The sequence below is a fragment of the Eupeodes corollae genome, chromosome 2 (assembly GCF_945859685.1).
Source record: "Eupeodes corollae chromosome 2, idEupCoro1.1, whole genome shotgun sequence".
NCBI classification, from domain to species: Eukaryota; Metazoa; Arthropoda; class Insecta; order Diptera; family Syrphidae; genus Eupeodes; species Eupeodes corollae.
Genome location: NC_079148.1, coordinates 31,442,147 through 31,461,629, shown reverse-complemented (window position 1 = coordinate 31,461,629; position 19,483 = coordinate 31,442,147). Strand labels below are relative to the sequence as shown.

At 32.5% G+C, this 19,483-nt stretch overlaps 2 protein-coding genes across 2 annotated transcripts in view; both read left to right on the top strand.

The window, feature by feature from the left end:
- LOC129944321 (zwei Ig domain protein zig-8) overlaps positions 1-19,483 on the top strand; it is a 422,695-nt gene that overhangs the window by 181,096 nt on the left and 222,116 nt on the right.
- LOC129944820 (uncharacterized) lies at positions 218-4,732 on the top strand. Its single transcript, XM_056054482.1, has one exon. It carries the CDS (start codon positions 218-220, stop codon positions 4,730-4,732), a length of 4,515 nt encoding a protein of 1,504 aa, XP_055910457.1.

Below are 19,483 nucleotides of genomic sequence, written 5' to 3'. Positions count from 1 at the left end.
GCTTATTATCCAAACACTGCTTCAAAAGGTTAATACGACACCTCCACCCAAAGATGGGAAGTTAGAGACAATTTTGAATTTCGCCTTGGAAGTTCAAAACTTATATGCCACTATACAAGCAACAGGATTATACGCTCATCTAAACAACCCCTCGCTCCTGACTCAGCTTGAAGGTAAACTTCCGCCAACTATCCTCCTGAACTGGGGTATCTATAAGATGATGTTGCCGGATTGCACTCTCTCCCATTTTAGTGCATGGATTTACCAACTTGCTGAAGCCGCCAACGGGGTGCTAGTTCCACATACTCAAACGCCATCTGCAGAGAGCAAAGGTACCAGTCGATTTCGAGAGATCAAACCAAAATCCGGATTCCTTAATTCTCACTCACAGTTTGATGCAAATAATAACGAATCAAAACATAAGTGCTACGTTTGCCAAGGAAGTTGTAGTTCAGTGGCTGTATGTAAACAATTTCAGCAGCTCAGTCGAACCTCAAAGTGGGGAACGGTAAGAGAATACCAACTTTGTAGAAGATGTTTGAAGAAACACAATATACGGAATTGCCCTTTAACATCAGTTTGCGGCAAAGACAATTGCACCTTCAAACATCATCCGCTATTGCACAATGACCAGAACAACGTGGAGAAATCGATCAAGAAAGAAATTCAAGAGGTGAAAGGAAACGTTTCGGTCCATATGAAAAGCCATTGCAACGCTCATCGTAACAATTGTGAATCCACCCTATTTCGAATCGTACCAGTGATCCTGTATGGAAATGGATCTCAAATTAAGACTTTCGCCTTCCTGGATGATGGTTCGTCCTTGACCTTGATGGACGAGGAACTCGCAACCCAACTTAATATGAAGGGTAAACCACAGCCGTTGTGTCTAAAGTGGACTGGCAACACTAATAGATATGAAAACCAGTCACAATTGCTCACTCTCCGAATTTCAAGCACAGTACATGATGCTAAGATTTACGCATTGTCTGATGTTCACACTGTGAAGAACCTATCGCTGCCTTATCAATCTCTAAATTTCGAAGACCTACAGAATAAATATGAACATCTAAAAGGACTACCCATCGAATCGTATGATAATCAATCTCCACGTTTGTTAATTGGCCTGAAGCATACAAAATTGGGACTTCCTCTAAAATGTCGAGAAGGGAGAACCGAAGAGCCGGTCGCAACTAAGACTCGTTTGGGATGGCTAGTGCATGGTAGTTGCTCTCAACAGTTACATGACGTTGAATTAAGATACCAACACCACAATTTTCACATCTGTGAATGCAATGATACTGGATTGCAGCGTCTAGTTAAAGATTATATTTGTATGGATAACTTCGGGATATCAAACGCAGACAAGGTATTGATGCCAACAGAAGACAAGCGTGCGCTGGATCAGCTAGATACCAATACAATTCGAAAAAATGGGCGCTACGAAACATCGCTGCTCTGGAAATTCGATGACTTCGCTATACCAAACAGTCTTCCCATGGCAAAAAGGCGACTAGCTTGTCTTCACAAGAGAATGAAGAGGGAGCCGCAGCTGGCTAAATCCCTAGACGAGAAGATCAAACAATTTATCAAAAAAGGGTATGCTAGAAAGCTCACAAAAGAAGAAGTAACTGAAAGAGGTGACCGCTGTTGGTATCTTCCTATATTTCCTGTTTTCAATCCAAACAAACCTGGGAAGCTAAGGATAGTATGGGACGCAGCAGCGACCGTTCAAGGTGTATCGCTGAACTCTATGCTTTTGAGGGGTCCAGGTCAACTTGCATCACTTATAGCTGTTTTGTTTAAATTCAGAGAAGAGCTAGTTGCAATCTTCGCAGACATCATGGAAATGTACCACCAAATTCAGATTCGCAAGGAAGACCAACACTTTCAAAGGTTTTTATGGAGTACCAGCGAGGAAGTTGAACCTGAGGTGTTAGCAATGCAGGTAATGATAATGGGAGCGACATCTGCCTCCGCCAGCGCGCAGTATGTGATCAGAAAGAATGCCGATGAATTTTCCGCCAAGTTTCCAAGAGCTGTTCAATCGATCAAAAATAATCAATATGTCGATGATCTGATGGATAGTACAAGCTCGGAAGAGAAGGCTATACAATTGGCTAAAGAAATTTGTTACGTACACCTACAAGGAGGATTCTTCATTAGGAACTGGATTTCTAATTCACCTGAAGTCGTAAAAGCAATGAAATCTGAACCAACCGACCAAGTGGATCTTGCTCTTGACGTGGAAATGGGGACTGAAAAGGTTTTAGGCATGTGGTGGTGCACTGCATCTGATTGCTTTACCTATAAAATAAATGCCAGTGCAGTTCAATCTGATATTCTTTCCGGTCACAAACGTCCAACGAAACGAGAAGTTCTAAGGATTTTGATGACGATCTTCGACCCATTAGGTCTCGTAGCACATTTCCTCATGTACATTAAGGTACTTCTACAGGATGTATGGCGATCCAATATCGGATGGGACGAAGATATCAAAGATGCGGAGCTAGAAAAGTGGCTGAAATGGATTCGATACCTGCCTGAAATCGTGAAACTCAAAATTCCGAGATGCTATATCGTCAATAATCCTGATTCGAGTTCCGAAATTCAGTTGCACGTATTCGTGGATGCAAGCGAAAATGGTTTCGCCGCTGTTGCATACCTGAGAATCGCAAATGACGATAATATAAACTGTGTCCTGATTGGTGCCAAAACGAGAGTAGCTCCATTAAAAAGCTTATCGATCCCAAGGCTTGAGCTTCAGGCGGCAGTCCTCGGCGTAAGATTTGCGAAAGTCATTACAAAATCACACACGATCCGTATTTCCCAGTGTACTTTCTGGTCGGATTCAAAAAATGTTCTAAGCTGGATTCAATCTGATCACCGCAGATACAAACCTTTCGTTGCCTATCGTGTAAGCGAAATATTGGACTTCTCAGAAATATCCGATTGGAAATGGATTTCCACTAAGTTAAATGTTGCTGATGAAGGAACGAAGTGGCAGAAAGTTCCCGAGTTTAAGGCGTCCAATCGGTGGTTTACGGGTCCAGAATTTTTGAAAACTAACCCGAATCTTTGGCCAAATGAAATACCCCCTGAGAATGCCACAGTTGAGGAGTTAAAAACATGTTTTGTCAACCTACATACGCTGAATAAAGAAGAAAATTTTCGAATCAGTGATACCTCAAGTTGGAGACGGCTAATTAGGACTGCAGCATACTTTTTTCGCTTCATCCACAACACTAGCATTAAGAGACATCAAAGGAAGTCAGGTATTCTTCATCAGCAGAGAAAGGGATATCTCAGACAAGAAGAACTTCGATCTGCCGAAGCTGAGTTATTTCGTGAAGCCCAGACTAGTGAGTATTGGGATGAAATGGTGGACTTATCCTCCAAAAAATCCGTTGAAAAGAGCAGCATACTCTACAACCTGTGTCCATACCTAGACGCAGATAAGGTTATTCGAGCGAATAGCAGGATACCTTCCTCTGCTGATGTCAGCGAAGACGTTAAGAAACCCATAATTCTCCCAAGAAATCATCCCATCACCGCGCTAATCATCACCGATCTTCACGTCCGTTTCAACCATCGAAACCACGAAACCGTTATAAACGAACTGCGCCAAAAATTTCACATCGCTCATATGAGATCTGCATTAAGACTTGTAAGAAAAAACTGCCAAGATTGCAAAAATACCAGAGCCAAACCGCAACCTCCTATGATGGCTCAACTCCCACCAGCACGAATTGCTCCATTCTGTCGACCCTTCTCATTCGTCGGAGTCGACTACTTTGGTCCTATGAATGTGAGTATTCTTCGAAGAACCGAGAAACGATGGGGAGTATTGTTGACATGTCTGACAACCAGAGCAATTCATCTTGAGATCGCACACTCATTATCGGCAGATTCGTGCATTTTGGCTCTCAGAAATTTTATGGCAAGGCGTGGCGTTCCCATCGAGATCTTCAGCGACAACGGAACAAATTTCCATGGTGCTGAGCGAGAACTAAGAGAGGCGCTTAAAGAAGTCAACACTGAAAAACTAATGGAGACGTTCACGACAACCGATACCAAATGGACCTTCATTCCACCGGGGTCACCACATATGGGGGGCAGCTGGGAAAGGCTAGTGAGGTCAGTAAAAACCTCCCTCTACGACATAGTGCCAACTAGAAATCCTTCGGATGAGTTGTTACGGAGCATGCTTATAGAGGTAGAAAACATAGTAAATTCCCGTCCACTTACCTATATTCCCATCGACGACGAAAGCGAAGAAGCGTTAACTCCCAATCACTTTCTTTTGGGGTCTTCAAATGGCAGCAAACCACCCGCAGTATTCGACAGTGACACTAAATTACTTAAAAGAAACTGGCTTATATCGCAACAGTACGCAGAACGCTTCTGGCAACGCTGGGTAAGGGAGTATCTTCCGACAATTACCCGCCGAACCAAGTGGTTTACTTCAGTGAAGCCTATTGAAAAGGGTGATATTGTCCTGATTGTCGATCCAATGAGCCCAAGAAACTGCTGGCCCAAAGGTCGTGTAATCCAAACTACGATTTCTAAAGACGGCCAAGTTCGAAGCGCCTTTGTGCAAACACAAAGTGGAGTTTATGAAAAGCCAGCAGTGAAATTAGCTGTTCTAGATATCAGAGCTGAGAAAGATGTTAGCCCACGGTCGGAACTACCAAGGGGGAGTGTTAACAACCCTGTGGCAAACGCAGTATGATCGGGTTGTTAGGTCATAAGGTATCACCTCCCTGGTGGCTAGCAGCTTTCGGATAAACAAATATGCCGGAAGTCTCCGCCATACAAATTGGCATCCATTTTTTTAAACTTTAATCATTGTAATTGTAATTAAGCACGCAAAGAGCTAACAACTTAACTATACTACATAAATCTAATTGTATAAAAACAAATAATCCTAAGATAAGAAACTAATGTAAGTATAATATAATATAAATATAGCTATATGTAATAAACATTAATAAAATTTATCTTAAAGGATTTTATAACTCCTTCACAAGACGATTGTGTTTCAGTTCATAAAAATAGTTTCTGTTGCCACCAAATCGTGCCAACATGTATACTGTTCTTTTACTACTCAACATGTGCCAAAAATCATATAGCAAAGCGATTTAACACGCATGTTCGTACCAAGGAAATTGACAGATGTGGAAGAAAGTGGTTGCCAAGTTTTGTTTTTAACAAGTTAGAATATCAAATTGGGTGGTGCAACAGTCCGTTGGGAACCAGGGCCTAGTGACTTACAACTCTCAACCATTCCTGTGTGCGAGTACTGTCGTCAGGAATGGAAGGGACCTACAATTTTATGACGAGTCCGAACGGCTAATTTGAGAAAGCACTTTTTCATGAGAAGAATTACTCTTAGAGGATTTGTAAATTCCTCACAAGAGGCAGTACCCGCGAAAATTATTTTTTTTTTTTTAAATTAAGGTGGCACAGGCAGGGATTGAACCAAAGACCCCTTGGAAGACAGTCTAACGTACTTACCATCATGCCACGGGTACTACACAAAAAAGTTACCAATTGAAATTTTTTGTTAACTAGATTTTTTAGTCGTTAACCAATTTTTAACAATTTTAGTAGAATTTCTTAAAACTTTTTATTTTGTATATTAAAAAATACAAATTGGATAAATAAAATTAATTTATTAATTTTTTCATTTTTCACATGATAGCGAGAAGCGAACATCGCTTTTGCCAAATGTGGGTACTGTTTTTCGTAAATTTTATTTTTTTATGAAAAATTGAACTGCTGGAATGTCGAAAATATTTAAAAAAAAATTAAATTAGTTTGAAGCCAATGTCTCAAAGTTTTAAAAAGTTATTTGAGTCGAAAATCAATTTTTACAAACTTTTATTAAGTTTTTTTAGGTTTTTATTAAAAAAAACTGTCAATTCGATTTTTGTCAAAATTTTACCAGATGTTAAAAACGCTATTTTTCGTTGCACAAAATTGTTTTGGTGATAAAATCATTTTGTATTCGTAAAATATTCGATTGTATTTTTTTTTAAATATACTTGTTTGGTATCACGTTAGAATATATTATATAAAATTTAATTAAAGTCTCTAGTGATTTTGGTTCGTATGATATTTAGGGTTAACCGAAATGTTCACCTTTTTTTCAAACTGCTATGGAAAAAAAAACCACCGATCTTATTTTCCCTTTCTGCACTGTTATCTTCATAACAAAATTTATTTGAAGTCGATAGCTCTACTGGTTCTTGAGCTATGGATGACGATAAAAACGTCGCGAACGTACAGAAGTACGCCCGTACAAACTGACGTACACACGCAAGCACAGATTTCTTTCTTAAAATCTTTCATTTCCACTCTAGGGACCTTGAAACGTTGAGAAATGTCAAAATTTTCAATTTGACAAATCGGACCCATTGCAATAACTTCCTATGGGAAGTTAATAATACTACCAACAATATTTTGAATACCATGAAGAGTTTGATTTCAAAATTTATTTGTTTCAGCGAGATTTTTAGTCGAAAGCCAATTTTAGTAACGTTTCTTGAAAATTTGTATTGCTTATATAAACGAATACCAACTGGGTTTTTCCTAAGAACATTGAGCACAGAATGAAACATTCAATATTTTTGAATCGAAAGGCAATTTTTCTAAAATTTAATAAGGTTTTTGTCAATTAGATTTTTCTCAAAATTTGACAATATGTCAAAAACGTTATTTTTCGTTGCATAAAATTATTTCGGAGACAAAATAATTTTCTTTTCGTAAAATATTTGAGATGATAATTATTTTTTCCAATTTTTCTAATTTGTATATACGAGTTTGTACTAGCCGACCCGGCCACACGTTGCTGTGTCTAACGTTTTTCGTTGTATTACATTGTCGTTAACTATTTAAGGGGAACTGTAGGAGAACATCAGACATGGACACGCCCATGCGTTTTAATATTTATGTCATTTGTTAAAAAGCATGGGGACCTCATGACTGATTTTCTACTGCCGTTATCTGTTATTACAATGCAATTATTATTTACGAACGAACTGCAATGTGCAGTTGGTGTAAAGTAAAAGTCAATACAAAAGAATTAAAGTTAAACTTATAAATAAGGGTTGGGCGGATAGTTTAAAATCTTCTATAAATAATATTTATTATTTTAAATTAAAAACACTTTTAATCGCTAACATAAATATGTTTAACAGGTTCTTACACGTGAACGTGCAACATACAGCTTTTCATGAGAAAAGCATCCATTTTCAAAATCTAAGCAATGAAATGGACATTCTTTAGCCCTGAGACTTTTCTTTGTAGACAAGGCAAAAGCTAAAAGAATTTTAAACTGTAACCTTCTCAAGACTATGGTAGAATCTGACGGTATACGGAGCAACAGAACCAGTTTTCCCTTAAACATTCCAGTTAAAATGGTTGCATCGATAATATTTCGAGTGATCTTTTTGAATACCAAAGTGTACTGTTGCTTAATTGAGGTAGAATCAAATTGAGCAGGAGAATAATAGTACACCTATTATTCTTCTCCATAGTTTGAATAGAAGAGTTTGTGGTGGAATCCCAGGTTTATCTAGTGAATTTAACAACAGTATGGATTGATTTAAAAGGCATCAGGTAACAATTGTTGTATTTGGAAGTTTTTTTCAACATCAACATTTTTGGCTGCCAAAATAGCCTGATATTAATTACTCTGTATATCCGGAAAAATACCCTGAATCAATTCATTTTTTTCCTTTAGAACAGTGCAGAAATTGCTTCGCAGTTTAATGTATTACTTCTTTTGATGCAGTAGTATTTTACCGTTCCCAATATCTAGTAAAAAAAAAAGAGGCTGGAATGCGACCCACACTGATAACTTCCCATCTTGTCTATATGTACTCGTATCAATTTTTACGAAATTTGCGAAATTACTGAATATCGAAAACAATATTTTTAATTTTTGAAAAGCTATTTGAGTCGAAAGTAAATTTTTACCAAGTTTTGTTAAATTTTGTTAAGGTTTTTTATTTTTTGTAAAAGTACTGTCAATTCGATTTTTCTCAAAATTTTATCAGATGTCAAAAACATTATTTTTCGTTGCACAAAATTCTTTTGGAGATGAAATCATATTTAAATCGTAAAATTTTGGAGGTGACAAATTTTTTTTCTCAGTTTTTTTAATTTATAAAAAAAAACCGTTAAATGAATTGTTTTCAAAAAATATACTCCCTCAATATCGTAAGATATTTAGGGTTAACCAAAATGTTTACCTTTTTTTCAAACTTCTATGGTAAAAAAACCATCCACCCAATTTTCTTGAGAACCCTTTCTGCATCTTTCTGCACTATTATCTGTATAACAAAATTTATTTGGAGTCGATATCTACACTGGTGACTGAGATATGGATGACGAAAAAAGATATTCGGACATAAGGGTGTACGGACGTACGGACGTACGGAATAACGAATGTATGTATACGTACACACTTATGCACAGACAGATATCTCTAAAAATCTTTTACTTAGATACTAGGGACCTCGAAACGTCGAGAAACGTAAATTTCTTTATTTCGACCGATTACAATACTTTTTAAGCAACATTTTGAACGATAATAAATAAACGAATAAATTTATGAGAAGATATTTTAAAAAATTGTATTTTCTAAAATTCATTTTTAGTTTTGTTTTCCTTAGGTCAAGAGTATAAGAAGAATTATACCCTTGAACGGTTCTTAAGTCTAAAATGCCTATTCCGATAGTATTGTCGGAGTATTTAATTTTGATTTTTAAAAATGATGTGTAATCTTCTCCGAAACTACTTATTTAAAGTTTCTCTGTTTCCGATATTTAAAGGCAATTTGTATAAAAAAACTCATTTGAAACAGTTTTGATTTTGTGAAATTTCTCTAAAGTTATTCTCAATGGTGTCTTATCATTAGTTTTACACAAAAATAAAACACAAATTTAAAAAGTAAGTTTTTAAAAACGTTACATTGTGGAGTAATGAAAATTTCGAGCTTGAATTAAGTCTTTCAAAACCGATTAAAAAATGTCAAAACCTTGTCGTTATGTTTTTATGTCTTTAAATGATGATTTCGCTTTTGATTTTCTCAGAAACCCTTATTTTCTTCAGTGTATAACTATTACACTTTGTTTTCTAGCATTAAAAAGATAACACATTCTCTGGCTCGCCTAGTTTTCATTTTTTTTGTTTTAGGTTTTCACGGAAAGTATAGAACAGAAACATGTGGATTTTCAAAAACAAGTTAATTAATTTCCCAAGCGAATATGTCGAAAGTATTAATTAATATATTATTATAATCAGGATACAAGGAATCCTTTATTCGTTTCCTTATTTTTCGTCCTTTTTTTTGCTTTAGTGTCACAAATATTTTTGCTTAACGATACGCCCCACCACTGAATGTCATGATTAAAATGCCAATGATGAAATGCTATTTATGGCGGCGACAATGTTCCTCGATATAATTAATGATACGGAATTATTATATTATCAAGCAGCAGTGACAAATTAATATAGCTCCAATTCTATAGCTACATATATATTGAGTAGTTTTTGGAGAATATGAATCGTATATAAAATAGGCTGGGTGATGGAGCTGAAAATCCTGTATACAAGAGAAAGGATGGTTCAATAGGTTTAGCATTACTGTCATGGCCTTCACACCTAATTCCACGTTTACTTATGTGTCTAAGTATAGGTATGTCGTGCTAGTCACTATTTTCGTATTTTCCTATTATGTTTAATAGTTTTCACATCGTGTTGTCGTTAAGGCTCTTTTCTGTTTTCATCGGGGCAGAATACGCAATTATAATGAAAGGCGTGTCTGAGATAAGTTTAATTATAGCGTACATTATTAAGCAGAGGAGAAAGGGATGCAACCCCCTTTCTTCAAGTACGAACAAAAAAAAAATGATAGTCCTACGTCATGCATACATGTATCTGCGTTTGCAGGTTCATACATACATATATAGGTGTGATGTCCTTATATGTTTATATGCAGAGTTTTATTTTATTGATAGGAAGGACTTATGAACAGAGAACACATTTATAAAGGATTCACCGGTAGGTATACATAATTATGATTATAATTAATTACTTTATGAGGTTAAAAACGACTTAATAATTATCTAAGGCTGATGTATTATATAATTTGTATAACCATCAACCATGCGGTTATACAAAAAAGTGTGTGTGTGCATTTTAATCCTTATGTATCACAAGCAAAACGGATTTTTCTTTTTTATTATGTTAAATTTTATTTTGGAATTTATCTTGTAAAGGGTTTTAAATAATTAATTGGTTGGTTTTATGCTTTGTTAATAGGATAAATGAGTTTATAATTACAGAGGATTCACTCGACATTAAATTAGATATAACAACTTTTTAATTGATATTTATTTTAATTTTGCGTTGTTTTTTTTCATTGCAGGAAGCAACATTAATTTGATAATTAAAGGTGAGTCTTTAAATTTTTGGTATATCAATTTTTTTTAAATTCATTTACGATTAATGATGTACCTACGTTAGTTACACATTTTTGTGAGGATGTATTGCATAGTTATACATATGATACTCAATTATAAAGTAAAACTGACACTCGCTTGTTATGAAAGCGGAAAGTTATATTAATAATTTATCATTGTAATTGGATGATATTATTATAAATTTTAAAATATATTCACAATTATTTATCATATACAAAGTAATTCCAACGCCAACATATAAATTATAGCTACTTCAGTTTGGTTAAATAAAAGGTTGAACATTAATTTGATTTCTCAAAATATGTTTATGTTTAAATTAATACAAAAATAATTGGATGCAAGCATTTTTCGGAACTAGAAAGTAAGAAATCAAGGCTTAAATGTCTTCTCTACTTTCAAAACACATTCCCTTTTTTTAATTTCCTAATTGTAAACATCAGTTTTAAAATCCAAGCAAAATGGATTCATGCAGTAACATACGACTTGTTTCGAAAATTTTAATTTAAGTAAAGATTATATTATATAATCATTATAAAAATGCATTTTTGGATTTTTTCTTCTACGATTAAAGTCTCAATTTTTTTTGGTATATTTGAATGAATATGGGAAATAATATAACTATGAACTGATTTTTATTTTAAAATTAACTCAATATTTTCATTTTGAAGAATCATCACAAATTTCAAATTATTCAAATTTTATGGGTGGAGTTTAGAGGAAGGGTAGAATTTGCATTCCCGTTTTAGCAATCTTTATCTTTTCAATGTGTTTAGTACAATTTATTATTGCATACAATTTGCAAACAAATCGGAAACATAATATGAATTGAATGGAATCATGTTTTGAATTAAGCTGAGTTACAGAAAGCTGAGGGAATTTTAAGTACATTTAAAATATTTAAAACATTTAAAGGATTTTTTATTAAATATAATTAATTTAAAAAAACTTTACATTTTTTAAGAATTTTTCTCGTTCAGTTGTTTTTTTATCACCATATTCTTCAAAAGAATAATCAATGTTATTCAGCTCTTCCTTTGTTGCATTGTTAAAAAGAACAATGAAAAAGATAGCTTTTCAAATGTACATTAATTTTAATCGGTCCAATTTGTCGATTAGAAAATTCTGATTTTCCACTCTTTTCAAAAATTTGATATTTTTGCTTCTAACTAATTTTATCTTATAAGAAATATTGTTTTCAACATTCAGAACAATATTAAGAATAATCGAATTGGTAGTTTCCTTACAAAAAAATAAAAACCTGCAAAAATTACTAACATTTTTAAAAATTGATTTCGACTCAAATAACTTTTCAAAAATTCAAAATATTGGCTTCAAACATATTTCATTTCACAAAAAAATATTGTTTTCGACATTCAGAACTTTTTTCCTTATAAAAATCCAAGAGTCAGGTTTTTGTACGAAAAATTAAAATCTACAAAAAATAGTACAAAAATGCTACTAAAATTGGGTAAAACTTGACTAAAAATCTGGATAAACAAAATCTTGAGATTTGAAATCAAAATATTTTATCATATGTTAACAGTTGTTGGTTATGTTTAATTTTTTTAGAATAGTTTAACTTATAACTTTCTTTAAAAAATACGAAAACCTCCAAAACTTTTAAGCAAGACAAATCGAAAGACGGGATTGGAAGTTATCAGTGTGGGTCACATCCCAGCCCCTTTTTTAACTTCGGATTTTTTAATGGGTCCGATTTGTCGAATTGAGCATTTTGACATTTTTCGACGTTTCAAGGTCCCTAGAGTCGAAATAAAAGATTTTTAGAAAGATGTCTGTGTGTGCGTGTGTACGTACGTCCATACGTTCGTGCCGTTTTTTTTCGTCGTCTATATCTCAAGAACAAGAAAAGATATCGACTTCAAATAAATTTTGTTATACAGATAATAATGCAAAACGATGCAGAAAGTCCTCTAAAGAAAATTGCGTGGGTAGTTTTATTTTTTACAATAGCAGTTAAAAAAAAGGTGAACATTTTGGTTCAACCTAAATATCTCACGAACCAATGACGCTAGAGACTTGAATCAAATATTAACGTGTTACCAAAAAAATATATTTTTAGAAAAAAATCCAAAAAACGGTTTTTTTTTTTATAAATGTAAAAACCTGACAAAAATTGTCACCTCGAAAATCTTACGAATAAAAAGTGATTTCATCTTTAAACCAATTTTATGCTACGAAAACTATGGTTTTTAATATCTGGTAAAATTTTGAGAAAAATTAAATCGACAGTTTTTTATAAAAAATAAAAACCTAAAAAAAAACATTACTCAAAGCTGGTAAAAATTGAACTTCGACTCAAATATCTTTTCAAAAACATAAGATTATTTACTTCCCATAAGAAGTTATTGTAATTGGTCCGATTTGTCAAATCGTAAATTTTGACATTTCTCGACGGTTCGAGGTCCCTAGAGTCGATATAAAAGATTTTTAGAAAGATGTCAGTGCGTGTGTGTGAACGTACGTTGGTGACGTTTTTCGTCTTCCCTAGCTCAAAAACCAGAAGTTATATAGACTGCAAATAAATTTTGTTGTACAGATAATAAGGCAGAAATATGCAGAAAGGGCCTCAAGAGAATTGCGTTAGTGGATTTTTTATAGCAGTTTAAAAAAAGGTGAAAATTCTGATTAACCCTTAATATCTTACGAACCAATTACGCTAGAGACTTGAATTAAATTTTATATTATAAATTGTAACGTAATATCAAATCAGTATATTTTTGTAAGAAAATCCAATCAACAGTTTTTTTTATAATCCAAAAAAAATGTATCTCCAAAACAGTTTTGTGCAACGAAAAGAACGTTTTAAAAATCTGGTAAAATTTTTAAAAAAAATGAATGGACAGTATTTTTTATAAAAATTAAAAACCTTAAAAAACGTTGCTCAAAAATGGTAAAAATTGAATTTCGAGTTAAATATCTTTTCAAAAATTTAAGATTATGGCTTCCAACTGATTTTAACTTATAAAAAATATTGTTTTCAAAATTCGGAACAATTTTGAAAAGAATAGAATTGACAGTTTTTTACAAAAAAAAAATTAAAACCCAAACAAAAAACTGAATAAAAGTTGGTAAAAATCGATATTCGATTCAAATATCGTTTCAAAACTTTGAGATATTGGTTTTAAGCTAAAAAATATTATTTTCAATATTCAGCCAAATTTTGAGAAAAATATAATGGACAGTATTTTTTACAAAAAAAAAAAAAAAACCTAACAATAAAAACAATACTAAAACTTGGTAAAATTTTACTTCTGATTTAAATAGCTTTTCAACGGGATGGGAAATTATCACCGTGGGTCGCCTCTTTTTTCTTCTTATATTTATTCGTACAAATTTTGAGAAAAATCTAATTGAAAGGTTTCTTACAAAACATAGAAACTAACAAAAAAATACATACAAATTTTTTGGTAAATAATCGAAAATTCGAATATTCTTAAAAACGAACCAATTGATTTTTATTAAATTTATTTCTGAAATTTTATTTTTATTCTAACCGCAGTAACGATTTCAAATAAAACATTGAAAATATTAAGGTTTTTATTTTTGAAAATTAAAATCTTTGGGAACATACTATTTTGCAGGTAAATTTTAAAATTTTAAAATATAGATAATATTTTTAAACAGACTCTTTGGAACATGAACAAATTAGTGTGACCCAGTCGTGCATCTTATTCAATGTGGATGATCCAACTGAAAAAGTTAAATTTAAATGTATTTTTAAGATTTGACAATTCTTAGCAAACTTTAATTATGCATAATAGCAGCTTTATAAAAACTTTGTTTGCTCCGGGTGTCCTGGTCTTTGACATCCTTACAGCACCGGATGCATGGTGTTATTATAAGATCTCTTGATTTTAAAAAGCATTAATTTTCCAAAATATAGACAAAAACAAAAGCGTATTTCGTGCTTTAGAAACACATAGTTGCATCGAAATATAATATAAGTTTCAGTGTTTAAATATTTTTCTAATGTTATACTGCCGAACAGATTTGAAGCCATCCCATATTATTTTAATAAAAATGTCCAAAAGGTAATTTCTAACAAAACAAAAAAGGGGTTCATCAATATTGTTGCCAAATCCAAAAATATCAAATGCAACAATCTTATTTTCTTCAAAACCATGTAAGGATTTGCTCCACCTCCGAAAAGCCGTAATGACGGTTATTATTTCTAAAGATGAAAATTAACCTTCATTTCTATGACCTTGGAGAGACCCTTGTAATTGTAATTAGACGATAGTTAGAGAGTGAGTGGGATTGGCTATTTTACGATATGGGTGGACATTCAAGTAATGGATTTGAGAATGTCGTAAAATTTAAGTTTTTTAGCAAGTATACAAGTGCACAATAAAATTAGTCTCATAGAATCTTTTACGCTTTCAAGTTCAAACACGCTTTTCACAACAAACTTTTCTGCATGTAAATTGATTTTATCAATGGAGCTTACAAAGGCAAAGGAGCGAAGCCTAGGAATCTATGATGATATTGTGTATCGTACATTTTTAACAAATTAGCAGAAATTTATACTATCTTTTTGACATTTTAATTTAAGGTCTTTCAAAATACGTCCAATCTATTTTTTTTTTCTAGCTGTTTTAAACTTGTCCTGATTTTCCTCTGTAGAGTTGGCTTTGTAAATCCTAAAACTTCCATTCAAACCATGATTATTAAATTCACCAAATAATAACTTTCTGATTCATTACATCCATCGTGAATTCAAGGACATAAAAGAGAATTAAGCAGGGTTGGATTTAGCTTGTGTTGTTTTATTAATATGGTTTTTCCTGCAAAATTCCACGAAACTTAATGTAGAAAATATTTGTGTTCGTTGGTTTTGTACAAATATTAAATTTGTTTTTTCCATCGATTCTTGGAAGAGCACAGGTTAATTAGACCCACAATTTGACATTTTGATTATGTCTCTATTTTCACAATAACAAGTATTTCTATTTAAAACAGTGTCATTTGTATTCTAATGATTTCCCTGAATAAAACAAACACAAATTCATTAAAAATAGTTAATTTCTTCAAATCAAATCTTTCATGAGTGTAAAAATATTTCGTTCTAACAAGCCATGTTTAATTTCAATGGAAAATGCTAAACATATATGCAGATACATTTAAAGCTAGTTAAAATAAAATACAAATTTAAAATAAATTTCAAATGAAAAATAACATAATTTAACATCAAAATAATTAAGTACTATAAATATAAAACATGTGTGTGTACTTAATGTATTATGTGCACAAGAGCAAACTTATCTATGACATTATTGCTTCCAGCTAGTTATACAGTACTTAATAATGTTCAAATAACTAAATAGCAAATCATGTTTAACATTGCACTGTTATTATCTTCCCTCCAGGTAGGGATAGACTTCAACCCATACATCAACCCTTAAAGTCCAATCCAATATAGGAATATACATGTGTATGGCTATAAAATTGACCAGATGAACAGTATTAAAACAAGCTTTACAAATGTTGTTCGAATAAGTTGAATTTTATTTCAATTGAAATATCCGTAATTCACAAAAAAACAAAAACAAAAACAAAAATATAAAATGGTTTCCACTAAAAGATTTAATCACCCAGATTCAGGAGCTAGAGACTAATTAGCAGATTAAAAAGTCAAACGTCAGGATTGATTAGGTTCCTATATACATGTGTATAGGTAGTAAAAATAAAACTTGCAAAATTGTTGAAAAACTAAAATTTTTCAAAAAGTATTGAAAGGATATGGAAATTAAATATACATGAAAGTAACTAGCTAAGTTATGTACTTTTATAGGTTATATATGATGTTAATCTGGAAAAAGTGAAAATTCCTGAGGGTTTGGTGGTGAATGTGTATATCTGTCATTTCTGTCAACTTTTACTCTCGACTCGAAAGGGAAGGAAAGTAAATAGAGCAAGTATTGGATGGAAATTTGTATAAAAGGTAATCGGCTGTGGTTGTAGTACGGTCCTAAACTTTATGCTCTAACATTGAATCCTCTGGTTGACGGTATACAAAGTTTCAAGTGGCGTTCTTGTTCTAAAATTCAATAGCTTTTATTTGGCCTTATTGAACTTTTAAATAAGTTTGCGGCAGCACATTCCCTATGAAGATGATGATGGGGATTGAAACGGACTTATGACTGGGCTGGGTAGTGGTTATAGTGGGGGTAAGGCAGCTTTGGCATAGAATTTGTGTATTGTATATGTTTGTGTTTTTTTTAAGTGAAACATATTATGTATACCATTTTTTCGAGGGTTGAACAGAACAAAATTTTTCGAATAAATTTCTTGTGGACATTCTACTTGAGAAAAAGTTTTTTGTTGTTTTTTATTTTATTTTATTTTTCTGAGAAAAAAGTTTGATCAAAGTTGTTGATTAAACTGATTTGTGCACAATGGGAAAAAACCTTTTTTTTTGTTGTTGCTGTTGTTTTTGTTGTGTGAGAATTGAAATACAGGAGAATAATGCTTAGTTGAGCAAAAATAACAACCTTTTTGGGGTAGGTACTAGGTTCCTTATAAGTAACAACTGAACTAACACCAAAACTTTTTGGAAATGTTCTACATTTTAAATTATGTTATGGTATCAGCTTTAATTTTATCAATAAGTTAAAAGTCGATAGATCTAAATAAATTTCTTTTAGAATAAAGTTATTCCAAATGGTATATTATAGCTTAAAAATATTTTAGACCTTTTCAAAACACATAGATATTTATTTAAGTTTTCAAAATTGATTGATTATGCTTGAAGAAATAACTGAAATTATACCCAGAATTTTGTTTATTTAATTTTTAACTTTTTTGGAAAATTATTTTTAGTTTATCATAATATATAATAGAAAGGGTATGAAATTAAAAAAAAAATCTGATATTTTTTTAACCAACAAATGGGATACACTATTTTATAACTCGAATATTACAAATTTACATCAATTTTTAAAGCAATACTAAAGTTTATATAACACCCACAAAATTATGGTTTTTGACAAAAGCTGTCAAAACTTTGAAAAATATATAAAAACAAAACAATTTATGAAAATGTTTAACTTATTATCTTGAACGTTGTGACAAAAAGTTTAAATTTTCAATAAAAAAGATCTTTTCGATAATGTGAGAAATTATAAAAATGTCAATAATATAAATTTATTAAGAATTGCCTTAAAAAAGTTGTATTTTTAGGCGGCTTTTGTATCAAATTTAGGACCTTAAAACTTATGACAAAACGATTTTAAATGTTCTTTTGTTCCTCATTTTTGTTATAAAAATGATTTCAAAGTTTTCATTGAAAAAAGAAACAAAAATGTCTGTCAATTCCTTGAAGTGGTTTTAGTCTCTTAAACTTAGTTTATAGAAGAATTGGAATTGGATTTCAGTTCTTACTCATTTCTTCGTCAATTTCTGTAGAGGTTAGAACTTTGATTAAGATATCAGTCTGAGATAAAACGTCCATACGTTTGACAAATTTGGGGATCTAGAATGTTAAGTAAGTTTAAATGGCCGAATTTTTACTCTGCAATAATCTTTTGAGCGCGAAAAATTCAGAGGGACTTTATTTTGTTTTCATCTAAAGAAGAAGCTTGTTTAAATTCAAAAACTGGGAATGGCAATGTAAAGGCAGCAGGAGATTTCAAAATCTGGCACAACAGAATGGAAGCGAATGCAACATGAAAATCTTGTAAGAGGACTTCCAGAGTTTACGAACTATGAACTCGAGTGTGACGCATGCATCAGAGGTAAGCAAACACGTCTACCATTTGATAAGAAATATGGAAAATCAACATCATCTTGTTTGGAACTCATACATTCGGACATCTGCGGACCTATGAAAACAGAATCTCTGAGTAAGTCATTGTATTTCGTAACTTTCATAGATGATTTTTCTAGAAAAATATTCATTTATACATTGCGAAAAAAGTCCGAAATGATAGACAAATTTATTTTATTTATAAACTTGTCGAAAAGATCTGATAATGGATCAGAACACACTAGTGGTGCTTTTAGAGAGTTGTGTGAATCAAATGACATCAAACAAGAATTTAGTTCACCGTTTACACCACAGCAAAATGGTGTTGCTGAACGTGCCAACTGCACACTTGTCGGAATGGCTAGGTGTTTGAAAATCAAAACGAATTTGCCAGATTTTTTATAGACAAATCACATTAGAACCCCTGAAGAGTTATGGTCATCAAAGATTCCCGATGTTTCGTACTTTAAAGAGATAGGTTCACGCGCTTTCGTTTTAAATAAATCTGGAAACCAAAGCAAGTTCGATGCCGGAAGCGATGAATTTGTTTTGATAGGATATTGTCACGATGCGAAAGCGTATAGGCTTTGGAAAAGGGGTACAAGATCCGTGATTATAAGTAGAGACGTTGTTTTTATCGAAAATAAAGAAAACAAAAAGTTGTCACAATTTGTTGATTTTGAATCGATAAACGAAGAACCACGATCGACAAAAACTAAGTAGCCTGAGAAAAACTCAGATTTCCCTGATGATGGTGGAGCTGATGAGGAAGGAACCGATGGAGCTGAAGAGAACGAAAATGAAAAAACGACAGAGGCACCAATAAAAAAGATAGGAAAGAAGAAACTTCAGACTCTGAAAACTTTGAGGAAGCCCTAGATGCTTAAGATGTAAACAAATTCGATCTTCAAGAAAATATAAACTCAAAAAGGGGGATAGAACTAAAGCCCACTACATCAAACCCCAGACCCAAACGCAACGTTCCTATTCACAGCTATAAAGAGAAATCATATTTGTCAGAGAAGATGATGATCCTAAAACCCTAATAGAAGTTGAAAATTCTTCAAATATTGACGAATGGAAAGAAGCCATGAAAATCGAAATAGATTTTTTACATACAAATGAAACCTGGAAGATTAGACCATCGAAATAGCTAAAAGCTATTCTCAACTGTATGGTGTTGATTATTTTGACACATTTGCTCCAGTTGTTGAGATAAGCTTTA